This window comes from Anomaloglossus baeobatrachus, chromosome 3 (genome assembly GCF_048569485.1).
Source record: "Anomaloglossus baeobatrachus isolate aAnoBae1 chromosome 3, aAnoBae1.hap1, whole genome shotgun sequence".
In the NCBI taxonomy this organism is placed as follows: Eukaryota; Metazoa; Chordata; class Amphibia; order Anura; family Aromobatidae; genus Anomaloglossus; species Anomaloglossus baeobatrachus.
The window spans coordinates 597,806,552-597,829,458 of record NC_134355.1 but is presented as its reverse complement, the minus strand read 5'-3'; the positions used below and the strand labels follow the sequence as shown (position 1 = coordinate 597,829,458).

General features: G+C 46.4%; 1 protein-coding gene across 1 annotated transcript; it reads right to left on the bottom strand.

The window, feature by feature from the left end:
- Positions 1-267: 267 nt before the first annotated feature.
- LOC142295637 (lymphotactin-like) lies at positions 268-16,716 on the bottom strand. The gene is made up of 3 exons (XM_075338737.1): positions 16,621-16,716; positions 2,734-2,848; positions 268-1,051 (listed from the first exon to the last, which is right to left on the bottom strand). Exons 1-3 carry the CDS (start codon positions 16,685-16,687, stop codon positions 766-768), a joined length of 468 nt encoding a protein of 155 aa, XP_075194852.1. The 5' UTR covers positions 16,688-16,716; the 3' UTR covers positions 268-765.
- Positions 16,717-22,907: the final 6,191 nt, after the last annotated feature.

Sequence of the window (22,907 nt, the reverse complement as noted above, 5' to 3'; positions counted from 1 at the left end):
TATATATATATATATATATATATATATATATATATATAGATAGATATAGATATAGATAAAGATAGAGATAGATAGAGATGGATAGATATATATATAGATATATATATAGATATATATATATATATATATATATATATATATATATATATATATATATATATATATATATATATATATATATATATATATATATAGCTAGATAGATAGCTAGATAGATATCTATATATATATATGTATATATTTATACTTTTATAAACTTTGACCAGACTGTACACATTAGGGGTCTCTATAATAGTACTGACCTGGAGGATCATGTAATTAGGTTATTTTTAGCATGTAATTAACATTGTATAAACAAAACCCAAAAAACAATGACGGAATTGTGTGTGTTTGTAGAGTGTAGAGTCAGAGGCTATTCAATGTGTGGGCAGATAGACCAGTAAAAATATGTTTAATTTCCCTATAGTGCCTCCGCAGGAGAAATGAAGCATTACATTTATCTCCTACATATCAATGTACTGTCCATGTAATGACTATACGTGAGTCCTCCAAACTGGAGGGCGCTCTTTATAGCAGGTCAAAGTGTTTTGGAAATTCTCTTTATCAGTAATTAAAAATCTGCTGCTCCTCAAGAAAAACAATAGCAGTCATCTCCTATTATATGTGTGGCTGTACACCCATACATTGATCAGCTAAAAATGACGGAGCTGTAATCTTGGTTGCCATTATCAGTTTATTTTCAGTGATATTTGGGGAAATGCTTCCTCAGGGCTTTCCGGCAAACCTCCGGGGGGCTAGAATATTCCTTCTGGACATAACTGGTGCTGTTTTCTCTCTTGGCTGGGGCTTTCTCTTCTTCTTTCCTTCACTTTTCTTCCCTGGTGCTTTTGGGGATTTTTTCGCAGTCTTCTTTACTGTCCTTTTACTCCCGTTTTTCGCTCCCGTTTTAGGTGAATGGGTTGCAGTTTGCTTGTCCAGTGTAACAATAGCTTCTTTAACCCAAGCCTCATTGGGGTCAGCACATATCTTTGTACCATTTTTAGTAGAAAACCTTTAAATAAAAGACATTTGTATAGACAGGAGGATTAGTATTTGATGGTGGATCACTAAACACATGTAATTACTACTCAACTTTTCATTGCAGGTTTTACTAGATGTAAAGCAAATCCCATCATACAGAATATACAACATGTCAGTGTACCCCAGTCAGTGCTCCCAAGTGCAGAATTAAATACTTGCCAAATCTCCCGAAACATTCCGCAGAGTTTTAGAAAATGGGTAGACACATGGAAATATTATGGACAAGTACAAGTATAATGCTCACAGCCGGCGGAGGGGCAGTGAGCGGGGTTAGTGGACCCACTGGACCACAGGGGCGACCTGGGCTTACCCTCTAGTGTTAGGGGATTAACTAAGTGCCTACCGCGAGGCGGATACCAGGTACTACTCCCAGGGCAGTGATCGGGACTGTGACAGCTGACCCCCAGGACAGGAGAATGACATGGGTGCAGTCAGGAGCAGGCAAGATGGCTGGGGCAGACGGGCAGGTGGGTACTGACAGGGTCGATGGACACGGCAGGGACAGATAGGTATGGGAGGGCAAGTACAGGTGACGGACACAGGGATAACAGGACCTGACAACTAGCTAGCAGACTGGTAGCCAAACTAACTGAGGATGTTATGCAGCCACCTCCCCTAATGGGAGGGTGCCTTAAATACATAGTGCCTCTTAGCTATAGACTGAGAGGCATTTCCTGGAAATAGTGCCCCAGCCCTAAGCACACTCCTGGGAGACCTGAGCTGTGTGCATAGGAGAAGAAGGAAACAGGTGCACACGTGAAAATCCGCAGGGCAACGGGGGAGGAAGCAACCCAAACGGGGCAATGAGGAAGTCAGCATCCCTTCATGGACACCGGCGCATTCACATTGTACAAGTCTGTGATGCAGTATGGTGCCACTATATATTGTAATGGCTCATAAATTACCTAAGGCTACACAATAGGGCTCAACGGGACAGTATGTGTTGCAGTGGCTTTGTCATGTCAATGAGAGGCAAGAAATCCATCATCTGTTTAAACCGCACAATCCTTTTTAATACAATGTTATGTTACATTACTAATATTTCATTGAATCTCATTGAATTTTAGAATCTTTAAACCAGTGGTGCAAAACCTGTGGAACCACATATGGACGGCATGCCATTTTGTGTAGCTCTCAACTTTCTATATACAGTATAGTAGTTTCCATGTCACAGGGAAAAGTGTAGCACACCACTCAAGGGCAGAGAGGAGCAAGTGCAAATAGAGCACTTAGTAGCCAATTCTGGCTCCCCCATACATCAAGTGACTGGGGTTCCTTGACCTTGCAGCTCTCACTATACCATTGTAAGGGAATTGTGAAATAGAGCCACCTATTACAACATATATACGGTAGTCTCCAATACAGAGAGATACATGTGTGCAAGGTCTCCTCCTCTCTAGAGGTCTGGTTGGGGAAAAATAAGTCCTTCATTCTCCAGATATGTGGGAGTCTTGACAATGGAACCTGCTTCTCTTAGACATTTATGGCATATATTTTTGACATACCAACAACCTCTGAAAAGGTAATCCTTGTTTAGTTTTACTGTGGTCCCTGGAAGTCAATCAATATGACATTGTGGCCCTCAGACCAAAAAAGGTTGTGCACCCCTGCTTTAACCAATACTGGCTTGAACATTCTGCCCTGGATACTTACAGAACTGCATCGATAGGGTTGGCTTCTATTGTGTAACTTTTTAGGATTTTAATATCAACTTTTCTTGTTTGCACTTCTGAGCAATCATACACATCTGTAAAATTGACTTCCAGTCCTAGAAATAAAATGATATGAAAGTTTAAGAAACACATTATTTTTTCTTAAAATGTAACTGTATTTTCAGGTAATGTTTCAAAATAAGCTATTATATGTGTGTATTTCAGTAATAACATTATATCTGGCCAATATATGACTTGTTTCCTATAATTTCACCAGTTTTCTCTTATGCATGCTCAATCTTTAATTTACAATCCGCTCTGAGCTGGTGGGAGCAGATGAGCTGCTGTTATCTCTGCCATACACAGTACAGTATGCAGAGAGGGATTCCTGCATTTCATTATTTTTTTACTTTACTGAAACAGAATAGAGCACATTAAACAGGAGAGTTTTGCTGTCATTTTGTTGTGAATCAGCTCTGGGGTGAGTTAAATGACTTGTTAGAAAGTTCACAACACTTTTTATTTCTTCCTCTGCCTGTTTACGCTCCCTGCTTCTCGTTCCTCCACACCCCTCTATGGAGTATAAGGGGCTATTTGAGCTGTTTTTTCTGAGTAGCTGACAAGTTTAGGTGACAGTTGTGTGTGTGGGGGGGGGGGAAGGGAGATAGAACTGTCTGCTAAGTGGAAAGAATATGATTTTTCTGATGAGAAATATTACACAGTTTCTTACATTTGTCTGTACTATTGAATTTCCAAAGTTTGTCAAAAGTATGGTTCCTTTTAAAAGTATTGCATTGATATTAAAATGATTCTAATATAATTTACAGTATATACTCCCCAGTACACATTCATGGATGGAAGATGGACAAAGGGTTTCTCGCATTCACATTATAGATGAAAAATCTGGAGTTTTCTACTAACACCTCTACTGATTTTGAAATTGAGAGGTCCAAAGTCCCCTATGTGTATAATGCAGTAGGGCGCATGTGCGACCACCACTCCCATATACAGTGAATAACGTGGTAATCTCACTACTAATCTATTCACACATGAGATTTTGGATACCCTTGCCTTGAGATTGGTGGGATCGGATTCCCTGAACTCATACATTAATCATTTATACCATGAATTGGACAACCCCATTAAGTTAGGGAAGTCAATAGTAAAATAGAGGTGAAAGAGAAGTTTTTCCTCTTGTAATTTCCATGCACACTTCATTTCTGCACTCTCTTTGTCACGAGTTTACACTTTATGTAGACACTCACTAGTCATGTGCTTAACTCACAGATTGCTCTCAACCACAAGTGACAATTTCCATGTCTACAAGAGTAGTGCGTGGCGAGACTCACAAGTCACAACTGTGAAAGCTCATAATTGTATGTATGACTGTATCATTCATTTCTGTTCGGCTTTTTGGGTGTGATGGGGCTGGGCTGAGCTTAGCTCCTGAAGCCCACTTATGCATCATTTTAGAATTGAGGTGGGCAGTATGCGTTCCATATTCAACACTCTGAAGAATATAGGGATGATAGTGCTGCCAGCCCACACTGGAGCGACTAAGCAGAATATATCACGCTTTTTGTTTACTGTGTTCCAATATCCAAGCAGTATCTTCTAGCTCATATTCTCCAATTCACATAATTAAAAGTAACATAAAGATATGCAAGGGCAAAGCTGTAGAGGTGTCGTAACAATAAAGGGGCAGCTGGCTTGTTAGCAGATTGAAAATAACTGTTCCAGCTTACAGCAGAGTCTGAGCCTTTATCTTAAGGGCCGTCAGCTATCTCACCTGAACTTATGATGAGTGCTCTCCTATATGGTTTATTGTCTGTTCATCTTCATCATTGCAATCTTTATGTGCTGTGTTTCAATGGAAAGTGCTTACTCATGCCTATCCTGCACTTGTGAAGACCCGAGAACGCTGTGTCGGTGCATTACCTTCAGGGACTCCACTCTGCTAGATCTTGTCACTGGTAGGAGATCTTCTATCTGTCGTGACGCCACTCTCAGTATTGCGGTCAGTGGGGACCGCCACTGCAGGTTGAGGGACGCCTGGGGCTGATGGTAAGTGCAGTTAGTTGGAATAGCCTCCTGAGAGTGAGGCAAGCCCCAGGGCCCTGTGTAGGTGCGTAGTACCACAAGGCGCAGAATAACTCCACACACGCAGGATGTCTTTCAGGGGTTTTACTCACTTCAGGTGGCAGGGTGAGTAACCCGGGCGTAGCTGGGATGAACCAGGCGGGAACCAGGTATCCTTCAGGCTGACTTCTGATGGTGACTACCAACTCGCCTTCCTTAGCCCTTGGTGGTTTGGGGTAACCCCGACTTTTAGTCCCTATGGGGGTCACCCAGGGAAGTTGCTGAAGCCTCTCTCCCCTTCGTTTGCCGTTTGCTTGTTGCCTGGGCCAGATCACTCCAGCTGCTTGCCTCCTGTGAACTGTGGGCCCTAACTGTGGCTACGTGGCTGCGGCTTTTAGGTGTTGTGGTGTGGGCTTTGAGGGCCCCACACCGGCAGGTTTAGCAGGGAAAGGTGGATCTATCCCCGCTCCGGGATCTGCCGCCCGTTTGGGCCTGGTTCTCCCTAGCAGTCTCCTTACTTCCCACTCTGTGCTCTCTCTCTAGCTGGAGATGGGTTTCGGGTAGCCCTCCTAGGTGACCGTTCTCCCCCGTCGGTAGCCACTGCGCGGACGCTGTCAGACTGCAACAGCCCAGGGGAAGGGGTCAGCTCTCCTCGGAGCTCCCTGGACTCTGCACTGAACCGGCTCACTGCTCCTCCTCTCCTGTTCTTGCCTACGCCACCTAGCAACCAGGCTCTCTTACCACACCCCTTGAGAGGAGATGGAGGCTTTTGGCCCCCTCCACTATTCCAGTGAAGGTGAAGGCTTTTCCCCCTCCTGGGATCCCCAGGGGTCCTCTCATAGGTACATGTGTGAGACCTGATCACTATGCGCCTGTGTAGTCACACCTCGGTCAGCCTTCTGGATTACCTGTATTGTACTGTCCCCAGCATGGGTGCAGTACTCAGTGGTGCCTGACCAGGTCAGGGGCGCCACATTCCCCCTTAGTTATCACCAGCACGTCCTCGGGCTGCAAGACAACATTTTAAAATGCATAAAACAGTAAAAACATGGTAAAACATTTAAAACCACCAGGTACCATACATCACCACCCTCCACCCACAAGTCCGTTAACCCACCCAAAACCCTCTCACGTTGGCCGCGCCTTCAGCCACTTCTGGCAGGATGTAGAGGCGGCTTTCATGGTCTGGTGGTCTTCAGGGTATACCTGGCCTGGTGGATCCGCGCCTTCAGCCTCTTCTGGCAGGATGTAGAGGCGGCCTCCACAGTTGGTGCTGACCAGGTACCCTCTTTGTGGTGGAGAGCCAGGCCCCATAAACAGGCATGCTCTCTGGTTGCAGGTAAGCCAAGGCCCTATATACGGACGGGCTCCCTGGTTGCAGACGAGCCAAGCCCCTAAACAGGCTGACTCTGGTGGTGGTGGTGCCCTCTGGTGTAACTATTTACACTGCGAGAGTTTGTGGCTATAGCCAGTTCATAGCCTTAAGGTTCATTTCTCACATCAGTTTATGTGGGCACATCTCTTAAACAGTAACGTTGCAAAACTTCAAAACTGGCAACTTGCTTTACTTTACATGAACTTTATGCAGACTCCTCCTCACCAGGGCTTGGGCCTGTAGGGCTGCGGCACCTGTTGCTTCCTTGACCTCTTTCTTCATCTGTGGTAGTCTCATCAGTGGGTTCTTTGTCTTTTCTTTCTTTATCGCTGTCTTTCCTGTCTTCTTCTTTAGGACATGGTGCTACATCTAGCGCATACCACCCTCTTTCTCCTTGATGCATGGTAAATTGTACGGAGTCTCCCATCTTTAAGTTTCTGCCAGGGTGTCCTCTGGGCAAATGAGCTCCCACATCTCTTCTATTGACGAAGATACCTTCCTTTATACCTGGTGCCACTATAAAGCCATATCCGCTCTTCAAGTTAAAGTCTTCCACAACTCCTCTACAAAGGGGTCCTCTGACCTGTGCTTTGGCTCTTCTCAGGAACCGTTTTTCTTCTAGGTCTCGGGCCGTGACTTCTCTCTGCTCTGGGGATGGCGGTGCAGGGAAAGACTGGGTTCTGCTACGGCGCCGTGTCTTGCGGACTGGATTCTGCGAGGTACAGCTTACCAGCTCCCAGGTGAGGCTTTTGGGCAACTCTTCTTCAACAGACGGTGTTAGGTCTTCCTCGTCCCAGCGGGAATATGGCAGCATTTCTGGCTCGGGGTATGGATCCACTGCTGGTGGCTCCTGAGTCAGCTCCTCAGCTTCCTGGCCTCCCCTCCCCCTTAGTTCTTCTGAGCACTCCGGTGGTGGCAGTGCTGGGGATGGACTTTCTTCAGCAGGCCCAGGCGGGGGACTCTTTGGCGTGGTTGCTGCAGGGGTTGCCGGAATCCTCTTGGGGGTGTGCGGAGGGAGCATGTACTGATCCACCATCTCCTGTGGGAACTTGGCCTCCATGTCAGCCTTCAGCTGCCAGTATGCAGGGTCCTCCCCCAGCGTGGGCTTCCTAGCAGGGACCTCCTTGGACTGGGGAGCAGTGTCTGCTCTGGCCTTGCAGGCCGGGGAAAATGGTGATGCAATCTTGTCTCGGCGGGCCGCGCCCGATATGGCGGCGGCCTGGTCTTGGCGGGCCGCGCCTGGCATGGCGGCGGCCTGGATGGGCGTTTCTGGCGCAGCTTGGATCGGCGTCGCAGCTGCGATGGGGTCTTTGCAGGCTGGGCTGGGCGTCGCTGCCTCGATCGGAGCTTGGCGGGCCGCACCTGACGGGGCTGCGGCCCGGTTCAGCACCTCACTTGCGGCGCGGACGAGCGTTGCTGCTGCGGTGGGGTCTCGGCGGGCCGGGCCTAGCAAGGCGGCGGCCTGGGTCAGCGTCACACCTGCGGCGTGGATGAGGGTCGCGGTGGCTGCCGGTTCTCTGCGGGCCGGACTGGGCGTTGCTGCAGGGACCGGGTCTTGGTGGGCCGGGCAGGGCATCGCTGCGGCGGCCGGGGCTTGGCGGGCCGCACCTGGCGTGGTTGCGGCCTGGCTCAGCGTCGCCGCGCCGGGCGCCTCTTCATGGACTGCGGGCGTGGTAGCAGGGGTCGGGGCACTCGCGCCGGCAGGGGCATCACTGGACTCACCCATCGGTGGCAGCATCGGGGTCTGAGTCGTCACCGCCCGGTCTGGCACTCGGCGCGCGGCTCTCCCCTCATAGGCCTGAACCGCCGCGGTCATCCACAGAAACTCCGTCCGTCCCTCTCTAATCAGCCTTCCGACCCTGGCCTCCAGTTGATCGCAGAACTCGGCGAGCTCCCGACACCACCAGGCAGCGGAGCCTGGCTCTGGGTCTCTGCATTCAGACGCCATTTTCTCTAGCAACAAGCTGCTGGCTTCCTTTCCGTTCCGCCGTCTCTGGACGCTTCCGCTCTCTTCACAAGCGAGGTCAGAACTCTGCAGGGGATCTCTGGGTAGCCACACCTCTTCGTGGGCGGTAACTTCTCCCAGCGCGGGCTGCTGTTGTTTTTCAGCGCGCTTTTCATGGTGGCAATATGGCGGCGCTTCCAATTTTTCAAGCGGACCGCCCAGGCACATGGTCACCTGTCTAGACAGGTCTAGTCCTTATCCTGTTCGTGACGCCAGATGTGAAGACCCGAGAACGCTGTGTCGGTGCATTACCTTCAGGGACTCCACTCTGCTAGATCTTGTCACTGGTAGGAGATCTTCTATCTGTCGTGACGCCACTCTCAGTATTGCGGTCAGTGGGGACCGCCACTGCAGGTTGAGGGACGCCTGGGGCTGATGGTAAGTGCAGTTAGTTGGAATAGCCTCCTGAGAGTGAGGCAAGCCCCAGGGCCCTGTGTAGGTGCGTAGTACCACAAGGCGCAGAATAACTCCACACACGCAGGATGTCTTTCAGGGGTTTTACTCACTTCAGGTGGCAGGGTGAGTAACCCGGGCGTAGCTGGGATGAACCAGGCGGGAACCAGGTATCCTTCAGGCTGACTTCTGATGGTGACTACCAACTCGCCTTCCTTAGCCCTTGGTGGTTTGGGGTAACCCCGACTTTTAGTCCCTATGGGGGTCACCCAGGGAAGTTGCTGAAGCCTCTCTCCCCTTCGTTTGCCGTTTGCTTGTTGCCTGGGCCAGATGACTCCAGCTGCTTGCCTCCTGTGAACTGTGGGCCCTAACTGTGGCTACGTGGCTGCGGCTTTTAGGTGTTGTGGTGTGGGCTTTGAGGGCCCCACACCGGCAGGTTTAGCAGGGAAAGGTGGATCTATCCCCGCTCCGGGATCTGCCGCCCGTTTGGGCCTGGTTCTCCCTAGCAGTCTCCTTACTTCCCACTCTGTGCTCTCTCTCTAGCTGGAGATGGGTTTCGGGTAGCCCTCCTAGGTGACCGTTCTCCCCCGTCGGTAGCCACTGCGCGGACGCTGTCAGACTGCAACAGCCCAGGGGAAGGGGTCAGCTCTCCTCGGAGCTCCCTGGACTCTGCACTGAACCGGCTCACTGCTCCTCCTCTCCTGTTCTTGCCTACGCCACCTAGCAACCAGGCTCTCTTACCACACCCCTTGAGAGGAGATGGAGGCTTTTGGCCCCCTCCACTATTCCAGTGAAGGTGAAGGCTTTTCCCCCTCCTGGGATCCCCAGGGGTCCTCTCATAGGTACATGTGTGAGACCTGATCACTATGCGCCTGTGTAGTCACACCTCGGTCAGCCTTCTGGATTACCTGTATTGTACTGTCCCCAGCATGGGTGCAGTACTCAGTGGTGCCTGACCAGGTCAGGGGCGCCACACACTTGCTAAGTGAGACGTTAAATGTGTTGATGATTGCAGTAAAAAAGGATTGAGAGTGTCTGGCCTAAGGGTACCTTCACACTTTAGCGATGCAGCAGCGATCCGACCAGCGATCTGACCTGGTCAGGATCGCTGCTGCATCGCTACATGGTCGCTGGTGAGCTGTCAAACAGGCAGATCTCACCAGCGACCAGTGACCAGCCCCCAGCCAGCAGCGACGTGCAAGTGACGCTGCGCTTGCACGGAGCCGGCGTCTGGAAGCTGCGGACACTGGTAACTAAAGGCTACTTTACACACTGCGATATCGGTCCCGATATCGCTAGTGTGGGTACCCGCCCCCATCTGTTGCGCGACACGGGCAAATCGCTGCCCGTGCCGCACAACATCGCCCAGACCCGTTACACATACTTATCTGCCCGGCGACGTCGCTGTGACCGGCGAACCGCCTCCTTTCTAAGGGGGCGGTCCGTGCGGCATCACAGCGACGTCACTGAGCGACCGCCCAATAGCAGCGGAGGGGCGGAGATGAGCGAGACGTAACATCCCGCCCACCTCCTTCCTTCCGCATAGTGGCCGGGAGGCAGGTAAGGAGAGGTTCCTGCGGTGTCACACATAGCGATGTGTGCTGCCGCAGGAGCGACGAACTACATCGTTACTGCTGCAGTAACGATAATCGAGAATGGACCCCCATGTCACCAATGAGCGATTTTGCACGTTATTGCAACGATGCAAAATCGCTCATCGGTGTCACACGCAGCAACATCGCTAATGCGGCCGGATGTGCGTCACAAATTCCGTAACCCCAACGACTCCGCATTAGCGATGTCGCAGCGTGTAAAGTCCCCTTAAGGTAAACATCGGGTATGGTTACCCGATGTTTACCTTAGTTACCAGCTCACACCGCTTAACTTAGCGTGTGCAGGGAGCAGGGAGCCGGCACTGGCAGCGTGAGAGCTGCGGAGGCTGGTAACGAAGGTAAATTTCGGGTAACCACCTTGGTTACCCAATGTTTACCTTGGTTACAGCTTACCGCAGGCTGTCAGACGCCGGCTCCTGCTCCCTTCACATTCAGGATTGTTGCTCTCTCGCTGTCACACAAAGCGATGTGTGCTTATCAGCGGGAGAGCAACAATAAAAAAACGAACCAGCACTGTGTGTAACGAGCAGCGATCTCACAGCAGGGGCCAGATCGCTGCTCAGTGTCACACACAGCGAGATCGCTAATGAGGTCACAAAAAACGTGACTCAGCAGCGATCTCAGTAGCGATCTCGCTGTGTGTGAAGTACCTCTAAAGGGGGCTTTACACGCTGCGACATCGCTAATGCGGAGTCGTTGGGGTCACGGAATTTGTGATGCACATCCGGCCGCATTAGTGATGTTGCTGTGTGTGACACCGATGAGCGATATTGCATCGTTGCAAAAACGTGCAAAATCGCTCATCGGTGACATGGGGGTCCATTCTCGATTATCGTTACTGCAGCAGTAACGATGTAGTTCGTCGCTCCTGCGGCAGCACACATCGCTATGTGTGACGCCGCAGGAACGAGGAAGCTCTCCTTACCTGCCTCCCGGCCGCTATGCGGAAGGAAGGAGGTGGGCGGGATGTTACGTCCCGCTCAGCTCCGTCCCTCTGCTGCTATTGGGCGACCGCTCAATGACGTCGCTGTGACGCCGCACGGACCGCCCCCTTAGAAAGGAGGCAGTTCGCCGGTCACAGCGACGTCGCCGGGCAGGTAAGTATGTGTGACAGGTCTGGGCGATGTTGTGCGGCACGGGCAGCGATTTGCCCGTGTCACGCAACAGATGGGGGCGGGTACCCACACTAGCGATATCGGGACCGATATCGCAGTGTGTAAAGTAGCCTTAAGTCAAGTAGGGGATGGTTTATCCCCACGTGTGATCAGTTGCAGAGGCCAGGGCATAACAATCGCAGTCGCAGAGGTCGCTACCGCAACCGGGCCTGAAGCACCTTTTTTAGCTGGTTGTGCGTTCGAGGGCGCACATCCAGATGAAATGCATTGCAGCACAGAAACCCCTCTGATCCCTGCACACCAATACAAGCTACTGGCCAAACAGTGGCTGGCAGCTGACGTCGGCGGTACCATGACTGGGGACACATGACAGTGATGTTGGCTACAGAGAACTCCGTATGGCATGGGAGCAGAGGAAGATGAGTAGAATGGGTTTTTTATGCATTAGACAGACCAAGGGCTGTATATACTAGGAAGGATCCTATGATAAGGGCATATATGCTAGGGTGGACCAAGGATGGGGACCATACATACCAGAATGGGGACCATATATACCAGGATGGGGCCAGGATCAGGACATACTGTATATACCAGGATGGGCTAAATATATACCCTGATGAGCCTAGCATAAGGTCATATATAGCAAGATGGGCCCAAGATGAGTACATATATATCAGAATTGTGACTTATATACCAGGATGGTGAAGATATAATGTATACCAGGATGTGGGACATATATACCAGGAAAAAAACACTTATATACCAGGATGGTTGACATATTTACCAGGATGGGGGACAAGTTAACCAGGAAGTGAACCAGGATGAGGCACATTAGTATAGCATAGGGGACATTACTAAATAATGAAGGGGGACCAACTCTTATGTCTTTATAGGATTTAGAATGCTGCAAAGGCAATACATCAGACTTTGGGGCCCAAGCCGAAACTTTGCCCATGAGCCCAACGGAGTCTTGTTACGCCACAAGGCAGAGGGTATGTGGAGTGGGTAGGATCTATGCTAATTGATACAGTTCATGATTTGTAATGAGCGGAAAACACATTTGAATGTGGTGTGACGTACGAGGTTATGGAGGAGAAATTGCTTCTATGAGTTTTGCTAGCCCAAAAGGAGAGTGTTGCACCTATGGTGACAAAAAACTATGGAAATATTATGGCTTGCAGTGATGTTTCAGTGACAGAGAGATGTAGTTGTAAGGAAGGTCAAGAAGAAGCTCACCCTTAGGGCTTGATCAGATGTAATTTTTTTTATAAGTGCTATTTGTGCATTTGCATATGAAAGAAATCACTTACGTGTAAAGACGTTCTTAAGGAGAATCTGATCACCAGGACAGTGGTGTCTACCACCTTAAGTAGCTAATGAATGAAAGGCTAGATGATGTAAATAGCATATATTGTGAGTGAGTAAGCTTCAGTAGGGCTTTGGGGCTGAAGTGCAAGTGTGTGAACAAAGACATGTAGAAAGAGAGAGTGAGAAAGAGGAAACAAAGGAGACTTTCACAGGATTTTTCAGTCCTGTGGTGGTGAAATGGCCTGAAGAAGTCAATGTGGAAGACATCTCTACAAAGACAGTGTAAATATGGTTTTGCTGGAACAGAGAAATTTTCATGTCTGTGCTTTCATACATTACTGCATTAACCATGATATTGGCTCCACTCTGCTTTTTCGGGAGCTGCATGCTCAGATTCTGACTGTATTGGGCCAATCATCTGGCCAATGCAAAAGCTGAACAGAGCATTCAAGTGTTGCAGAGCCGTGCTTTCTTGCCATCTTTTAGAGATTCCCTATCGAAAGGACATCAAAGCTGTATAATACCACTATGGCATTAATCTTGTGCTTTGATTACCCCTTGATTTGTTTAGGAAATTAGTGAATTCTTCCTCACTTCCTTTTTTCTGGAATTGCCAAAACCCTTCTTGTTGGTTAAACTTTACTTGACTAAGAAACGTATTAAATAAGGAACCGATGAGAGTATCTTGGGTAGTCTCACAGAACATCTGGTTAAGTCAGACAAGTCTACATAGAGGCATTTCCTCCTTATGTCATAATGCAAAAATTGAATCAGTTTCTTGTTACAAAACACATGGTGATTTCAATTTACACCTTGTGACATGACAGTGTCGCTTGTCTACAAATATTTTCTTCTCCCTTGACAACGTCCTTCCTGATGTCCAGGCGTTGGATGTGTCAGATAAATGAAGTAGAATAGAGAGCAGACAACTGCTGCTCATTGATGATGGTTTACCTTAAAGTCATTTACATGTATTAAAATATATTGGAATAGGGTAATAATGAGGAGGGGGATGCAGCCTTAAGGCCCCATTACACGCTACGATTTATCTGATGATCTCAGTAGCGATGTGACACGCCCAGATCGTAGTTACGATTTGCCGAGATCGCACATAGGTCGTTTATTAGCGCTCACACGTAATGATCTCACAAGCGACGCAAAATCGTTCAGCGATATATTGTTTGACCAAGGCGGTCGTGTGGATGTTGTTCGTCGTTGACAGGGTGTCAAACGCACCAAAATGTCTGCTGCGTTCCAAACGATGAACAATATTTTGAGAGTGAACGACGTGTAAACGATCAACGATTTTCAACCTATTTGCGATCGTTCAGAGTCGCACGTAGGTGTCACACACAACGACATTGCTAACGATACCGGATGTGCATCACGGAATCCGTGACCCCGACGACATATCGTCAGATAAATCGTAGCATGTAATGCCGCCTTTAACAATGTATGTCCTTCACTGCTGACACAGAAATACTGGCTCATCTATTGGGTGGAAAAGCCAGTGTATCGCGATGAGCTGGAATACGTTATGACTATAAGGTTGGAGCCAAACTTGCGAGAGACTCGCGTGAGTCTCGCATCACATCACCCGGCATGGTCACACACTCTCCGAACATGACCGTCTCAGCTGCACAGAAATACATGTAGCCGAACCGATCCTGAGAGCAGCAGGTCAGCTGTATGTATTTCTATGCAGTTGAGACACTCAAGTCCGAATAGTGTGTGGCCGTGCCAGGTGATGCGAGTCCGGCCTAAAACATGGTATTGGCTGCGGCTCTCAGAACCACATGTACAGTATAGTCACAGATGAACATATTGAAATGTTAATTCTCCGGCGTCCCAAAAATTAGACTTGCATTGAATCGATTCACAGTCAATTAATTCATGGTGATTCCACTGGTGGCTCATTGAAAGTTCTCCAAAGCCTCCAACTGTCCTAAAAAGACTTAGGTCTCCAAGGACTGTATTCAACCCCTTTCAGGCAAACACAAACTTAGTAATGTAAAGGAGACCTGTCAACCATATACAATTATAATTTAATGATTTGGGATCCAAAGAAAAGTAAAACTACGCATATGCCACTTACTGAGTAACACATGATTGAAAGCACCCATACAGCAGAGCTAGGAGTTGGAGAAGGGATGACATGAATCGGTCACTAAGTTACTGTATAAAGAGTAACCCTATACGTCATCCTTAATAAAGGCAGCAATTTGCCAGTAAATTGCAGACCACACCACAACCATAATACCAAACCTAACCAGATCAAAACCTTTTTTTAAGCACCTCATATATCACAAATGTGTTTATCCGGAGAAATTGTAGGATAAAATGCTGGTCCATTATTCATATGGTGGGATAGTGACATGATGGATGTTGCATGCCATTATTGAAGTTATATCTTTCTTGTATGATTTCTACAGATCACAGATTACCACTAGCTGGATTCTGCACAACTTTTCCACTAATGGGAATTTCAGACAGCCGTAAATTTATATTTCAAGATGTTCATTGAACCATTATTCAATGAAGTACCAAATAGAAGCACGGTGGACATGAGATTTCTATTAATCCCATCCTCTGTGCTTGTAGTATAGAAACGCAGCGTTTCAGATGCAGCGAAAATACGAAGCATCAAAAACACGAGTAACACTGATCGTAGGAACGTATCCTGACAGCAGGGAGAAATAAGTCCATGGTCCAGAAACGGGACTTTGTTATGTAGATTATGAGTATATTACTATAACGTACAATAGGGTAAAAACAACAACTGTGCAACAGGTAAGACACTATATCTATTATTCTATTTTATCTATAGCTTCGCATTTGAAATACGTGTTGGTTATCTATCCATTGAGTTTTATAGAAGCCACCAGCCTTGGCTAATTATTCCATACTGTATGGCACCCTAGACTTGTCATATAGAAAAGATTAATGTTTTTAAATAACATGTAATATTCATTGCATAAATGATCACTCTTTGGGTTGCTTTAATATAATGATATCATTCTGGAAGGAACAATGCCATCTGGATATGTCAAAACAGGGAAGAGAAACATAGTAACATAACTCTGGGTATGGGCAGAGCCTTGTGAGTTTTCATGTGAGGATTAATCATGATTAACAATACCACATGAGCGTTAAGATCAAGGTCACACGACTGAAGATCTTCTCATCTGAGAGAATCGGGTGGATTATGGCAATGACATTTGATCCGAGGCTCTTGGATGCAAGAATCAGAGCCCACAGTGAAGGGAAGATGGAGACGGAAATTCTCCATCTTCTTCATTGTGTGTCTGCAGAAATTGGACTGCACTCTGATGACATCTGAGTGTAGCTCAATGTTTTCCATGCACCCACAGACTTGAATAGGTAAAGGCCGCTTTAAATGCTACGATTTATCTGACGATCTCATTAGCAATGTGACATGCCCAGATCGTAGTTACGATTTACCGAGATCGCACATAGGTCGTTTATTAGTGGTCACACGTAACGATCTCACAAGCGACGCAAAATCGTTCAGCGATATATTGTTTGACCAAGGCGGTCATGTGGATGTTGTTTGTCGTTGGCAGGGTGTCAAATGTAGCAATATGTCTGCTGCGATCCAAACGATGAGCAATATTTTGAAAGTGAACGACGTGTCAACGATCAACGATTTTCACCCTATTTGCGATCGTTCGGAGTCGCACGTAGGTGTCACACGCAACAACGTCGCTAACGATGACGGAAGTGCGTCACGGAATCCGTGACCCCGACGACATATCGTCAGATAAATCGTACCATGTAACGCCGCCTTTAGTGGCATCCAATTTGGGGGCAAATCGCAGTACGCTGTGTTTTTTATTCATGCCGGATCAGTATGAGAAAAAAAACGCATATCAGCACTGCCCCATTATATATCATTGGTCTGACTGCACTAATCCAATATAGTGGGGGGAGGAGAGAACCCTAGTAATCAAAATGTTGTATGCATCTTCAAAACACTCACCATGACTTTGTGTTGCCGACAGAACAAGTCCAATGAAAGTGAGAAGAGGAATATGATATAACTTCATCCTTCAGCCTGATAGCAAAGACAGGAATAGATGGGGGTCCTGAGTTCTAATGATGACATATCCTACTCGCTCTGACATACTTATAGGGCGTTAGAAGGAAGTGGCATTTTCCAGATTTAGGTATGATAAGTTCCCCCACCCATATGAAGCCCCTCAAAAGTGGAAATTTCTTGTTAACAGTGGACAAGCACATATAAGGTAACGCAAACCTCAAATAGAAATTGGTTGTGGCTTTTGTAGTGGAAACTCACAACTTCTCATCTTTTCATTTCGTCTTGGGTTAATGTCTTCCTGTGAGAAGTAGAAAGCATGAATAGATTTTTTCTAACCACTTACAATAGAAAGTTTCTGCCGTACTTAGGCACACAGTTACTAAATACTGTTTCAGAGTTAGGCTGCTTTCACACATCCGGTAGGTGCAGAGCCGGCCAGTCCGGCTCTAAAACCTATGCAACAGATGCGGCGAAAAAGCCGCATCCTTTTAATAAGTTTTTTAAATGCGGCCCGTCCGGTGTTTGCCGCATCGCGCTGCATCCGGCGTCCATAGGCATGCATTGAAAAATGCGCCGCATCAGCAGGATGCGGTGCAATGCGTTTTTTTGCCGCACAAAAAAACGTGCCAGGCAACGTTCCATCCGGCCGCCGCATCGGCTAAATCTGCCGCATGCGGCAAAAACGGACGGAATGCAAGCCCATGCGGCACAATGTGGCACTAATTAAAGTCTATGCAGGAAATACACAACCGGCAGCAAAAAAAAAAACGGTTGCGTTTTTCCTGCAAAGTGCCGTATTGTGCCGCACAGGAAAAACCGGAGGTGTGAAAACAGCCTTAGTGTAGCTTTGTATAAATGAGCACAGTTATGGCAGGTAGATTATACTGTATCTGTATGTAAGACCTGGCTCAACTATCAAAAGAGCAAAAAAATAGTATTAGAAAATAGAATAGCTTCGGCACACCAATAATGAAAAAGGAAATAGTCTGTGATCGGCAACTCTCGATATTTATTGGTCAGGTATATATAACAAAGAAAAATGTCCACAGGAGGTATATGTTAAACCTTGATTATATACTTAAGGAATAGGTAAGGCCCAATTTCTTTCTCCATGCTAACACAGGCTCACCACAGCCAAAATCTACCCATATTTGGGGGATCCTTCTAGTTATCCATATACCAATTACAGGCCATATATTTTCCTGCAGCTACCTCTGCTCCTGAAATAAATACGCCATATGGCAGATAATAAAATATTCACTCGCATGCTACCTATTAACTGTGGAGATAGCTTACGCGACTACTGGACCTAGCCATTGATACATAACCTAGTGACCACCTTCACTTATCCACCCATTAATGACTTACACTCCATCATCTGTTTTGGATGGTTCATGGGCCATTAAGTTACTTTGGACTTCGTCGAGCTTCAAACCTCTCTTTATCTATTCCTTTGGTATATAATCAAGGTTAAATATATACCTCCTGAGAATTGTACACGTACCTCTATAGACCAATTGTCCTTGAGAAAAACCCCTGAAGCGTCGCTACGTTGGACATTTTTCTTTGTTATATTTACCTGACCAATAAATAACGAGAGTTGCTGATCAGACTATTTCCTTTTTCATTATTGGTGTGCCGAAGCTATTCTATTTTCTAAATTATATGGTATCACCCATGGATGGCTACCGAATGGCACAGCCATCCTGATCTCCTAATATTAAACATATGGGCAGAGACATATATTTGGGTCCAAAGTCTAAGGACTATGACAGCATCAGGCAAGGACACCAAAATGGCAGACACAGACTTAAAATTTGCAACCCAGATGTCATCACTATCAAGCTTTAAAGAGGTCGTATCCCACTGCTACCAGCCACACTTTACATACTGTAGACCCCTTATATCATTAGATACCATCCTTGCTAAATCTTTCTCAGTCACTAGATTAATTCAAGGAAAAACCTGTACTATTTCTGTACCACATTCTTTATGGCACAGGAATAAGATGCGTCTAATTCATTAAAAGGCACACACTTCTTAAAGGGAATCTGTCAGCAAATTATTGCTATGTAATTTGAAGACTGAATGCTGCAGGGGGTTAACACACAGATTTCAACAATGCCTCTCTTATCAAGGTCTGAGCTGTTGTTTACAATGATTGTTTTAGCACCAGGACCTTATAATTGCGCATACTACAACAGCCCTAATCCGGTATGCCCTCTCTTGGGATAAGTAGCTCACTGTCTATAGACACTGCATATAGAGAGCCTGGCCAGCTTTCTCTGCTATGCTACATAGATAAATTTAAAAGCTCTGATTGTGTCAGAAATCTAAGTGATACATGGTTGCATCCAGGGTCTCTTTGCCTACATCATGCTGTTCTCAGATGAGGTATCAAAAACCTGCTGACAGATTCACTTTACTGAATATTGTACAACTTATCAGTGGCATGTAATTATGTACGCCTCACCAGCAATGTCACTTCAATCATGGACTAGAGTACCATTTATGGGGGAACTTTTGCCACAACATTTGGTATTCCACCCCAGAAATGCAAACTAGAGTGAAAATGACAAAAGTCACAATTTTTTGGCAACATTAATGGTGTTTTACACCAGAATTCTGGTAAATATGCTTTCAAAAGCCTAACTTAGTTTTAGACAAAGAAAAGCATGGCACTTTCATAAAGCTACATATTTACAGGGCACAATGATGTGATCACAGACTCTAAATATTGTGGCACTATATTTCAGCAGTCCATAATGGCCTTTCAGCTATAGTAGGGAACAGGAACAGTTACTACAGAGGTCACTATCACTGCTAATCTGTCCCATCTCACCAACTTCCTTGATTTTATTGGATTTTCAAGGATATTGAATGCTTTGATTTAGGTTAAGTACTAGGTCAAAGATCAGCATGTTGTGTAATTACATTTTCGTTTTTATATACAACTAGCTATAGTACCCGGCGTTGCGCGGGATAATAACTGTCACTGTCTCTCTCCCAGTCTCTGTCTGTCTGTGTCTATGTCTTTGTTTGTCTGTTTCTATCTCTCTGTCTGTTTCTGTATCAGTCTGTCTCTATCTCTGTGTCTCTGTGTCTGTCTGTCTCTCTATCTCTGTATCTGTCTGTCTCTCTCTTTCCCCATCTATCTCTTGCCCCGTCTGTCTCTTTCCCTGTCTGTCTCTTTCCCCATCTGTCTCTTTCCCTTTCTGTCTCTTTCCCTGTCTGTCTCTTTCCCTGTCTGTCTGTCTCTGTCTGTCTGTCTTTTTCCCCATCTGTCTCTATCTCTCTGTTTCTTTCCCCATCTGTCTCGTTCCAAGTCTGTTTCTTTACCAGGTCTGTCTCTTTCCCTGTCTGTCTTTGTCCATCTTTTTGTCTTTTGCTGTCTGTCTCTTCCCCTGTTGGTCTGTCTCTGTCTGTCTCTTTCCTTGTCTGTCTATATCCAGGTCTGTCTCTTTCCCCATCTGTCTTTCTCTGTCTCTCTGTCTGTCTCTTTCCCTGTCTGCCTGTCTCTGTCCCTGTCTGCTTGTCTCTGTCCCTCTCTACCTGTCTCTGTCTGTCTCTTTACCCGTCTGTCTCTTTCCATGTCAGTCTCTTTCCCCATCTGTCTCTATCCAGGTCTGTCTCTTTCCCAAATCTGTCTCTTTCCCTGTCTGTCTTCTCGTCTCTTTTCCTGTCTCTTTCCCTGTCTGTCTTTGTCCATCTCTTTGTCTGTGTCTTTTGCTGTCTGTCTCTTTCCCTGTTGTCCTGTGTCTGTCTGTCTCTTTCCTTGTCTGTCTCTATCCAGGTCTGTCTCTTTCCCCATCTGTCTTTGTCTGTCTCTCTGTCTGTCTCTTTCCCTGTCTGCCTGTCTCTGTCCCTGCCTGTCTGTCTCTGTCTACCTGTCTCTGTCTGTCTCTTTACCCGTCTGTCTCTTTCTAGGTCAGTGTCTTTCCCCGTCTGTCTCTTTCCCCGTCTGTCTCTTTTCCCGTCTGTCTCTTTTCCCATCTGTCTCTTTCTCCATCTGTCTCTGTCAGTCTCTTTCCCTGTCTTTCTGTCTGTCTGTCTCTTTCCCTGTCTGTCTCTGTCTCTTTCCCCGTCTGTCTCTGTCTGTCTCTTTTACGGTCTGTCTTTGTCTGTCTCTATCTCTGTCTGTCTCTTTCCCTGTCTGTCTCTTTCCTTGTCTGTCTCTGACTGTCTCTCTCTCTCTCTCTTTGTCTGTCTCTCTCTGTCTCTCTCTCTATCCGTCTCCCCACCGACATCATATTACCTCACACATAAGCTTCTTACACTGTGACTGTCCTTTGTTACTATAGCAACCAATCACAGCTGCTAATAACCAGTCGTTCCAGGATCCGGAGAGCAACTGTAAAGCGCGGGGTTAAATTTTCCTGTCAATACATAGTCTATGACGTTCCTTGGGTCACATGGAGTGTCTGTGCAAAATTTCGTGATTGTAAATGCGACAGTGTGGATTCCTTTAGCGGACATACACCCATACATACATACATACATACATACACACACACATACATACATTCAGCTTTATATGTTAGACTAGCTGTAGTACCCGGGCGTTGCACGGGATAGTAACTGTCTCCTTGTCTCTCTCCCAGTCTCTGTCTGTTTTGTCTGTCTCTGTCTGTTTGTGTCTGTCTGTTTGTGTCTGTCTGTCTGTCTCTGTCTGTTTGTGTCTGTCTGTCTTTCCATGTCTGTCTCTTTCTGTCTCTTTCCGTGTCTGTCTCTTTCTCTCTGTCTCTATCTATCTGTGTCTCTGTCTCTATCTATGTCTGTCTGTCTATCTCTCTGTCTCTCTCTGTATCTGTCTGTCTCTCTCTAGCTCTGAGTCTGTCTGTGTCTGTCAGTCTCTTTCCCAGTTTGTCCCATTTCAGATGTCTCTTTCCAGATCTGTCTAGTTCCAGGTCTGTCTCTTTCCCCATCTGTCTCTGTCTCTTTCCCTATCTCTGTCACTTTCCCTGTCTGTCTGTGTCTGTCTGCCTCTGTCTCTTTGACTGTCTGTCTGTCTGTCTGTTGGCCGCTATCTCTTTGAGTGTCTGTCTCTATCTGTCTCTTTGTCTGTCTGTCTCTTTCCCTGTCTCTTTCCCTGTCTGCCTGTGTCTGGCTGCCTCTGTCTCTTTGACTGTCTCTCTCTGTCTCTCTGTCTCTTTCCCTGTTTGCCTCTTACTCTGTCTGTGCCTATGTCTGTCTGTCTCTCTCTGTTTCTCTACCGACATCTTATTACCTCACACATAAGCTTGTTATACTATGAATGTCTTTCGTTCCTATAGCAACCACTCACAGCTGCTATTAATAACCTATAGCTTGTAGCTACATTGACTTTAATGGAGGCAGGTTTGTTGGAGAGTAACTGTAAAGTGCGGTGTTACATTTTCCCATCAAAACATAGTCTATGACGTTCCCTGAGTCACATGGAGTGTCTGTGCAAAATTTCGTGATTGTGACTGCGACGGTGCAGATTCCTTTAGTGGACATACACACATACATACATACATACATACATGCATACATACATACATACATACAGCTATACATAAATACATACACTTGGCTTTATATATTAGACATTTTGTGTTCCGGTATGGTTTTATTGTAGTTTTATATAAAAACAAATGGGTTAAAGGGAATATGTTACCTCATTTTTGCTCCCCCATCTGAGAGCAGCATAATGTAGAGACAGAGACCCTGATGCCAGCGATGAGTCACTTACTGAGCTGTTTGCCGTCATTTTTAGAAAATCAATATTTTCTCTGCTGCAGATTTAGACATTACTGGAATGTTGAGATCTGTTTAACACCGCCCACCACTGATTGGCAGATTCCTGTCCATGTACAATGTACGCAAAAAGCTGCCAATCAGTGGTGTGGGTGGGGTTACACAGAGCTCATGAATATGCTTGACTACATTGCAGCAGGACACATAGTCATCTAATGATAATCTCTGGCTAATAAAATAGTGATTTTATCAACACTAGACTAAGCAGACTAGTCTAGTTTGTGACACATCACTGGAATCAGAGTCTCTGTCTCTACATTATGCTGTATTCAGATTAGGAGGAAAAAAATCTGGTGTCAGACTCCTTTTAAAGATCAGCAAATTCCTATTCATTTATCACATGTGGTCTTTTTTATGCCAGAGGTCATGATTGCACATTACAAAAGTGATTTTTTTAAATAACCTGGTAATTTTCTATTTTGATTTTATTAGTGTGGTCCAATCATATA

Coding starts and splice junctions, on each gene's coding strand:
- LOC142295637 (XM_075338737.1), bottom strand. CDS start 16,687: ATGAAGTTATATCATATTCCTCTTCTCACTTTCATTGGACTTGTTCTG. Junction 2,849..16,620: donor GTCGGCAACACAAAGTCATG/GTGAGTGTTTTG, acceptor TTTTATTTCTAG/GACTGGAAGTCAATTTTACA. Junction 1,052..2,733: donor AACCCTATCGATGCAGTTCT/GTAAGTATCCAG, acceptor TTTTATTTAAAG/GTTTTCTACTAAAAATGGTA.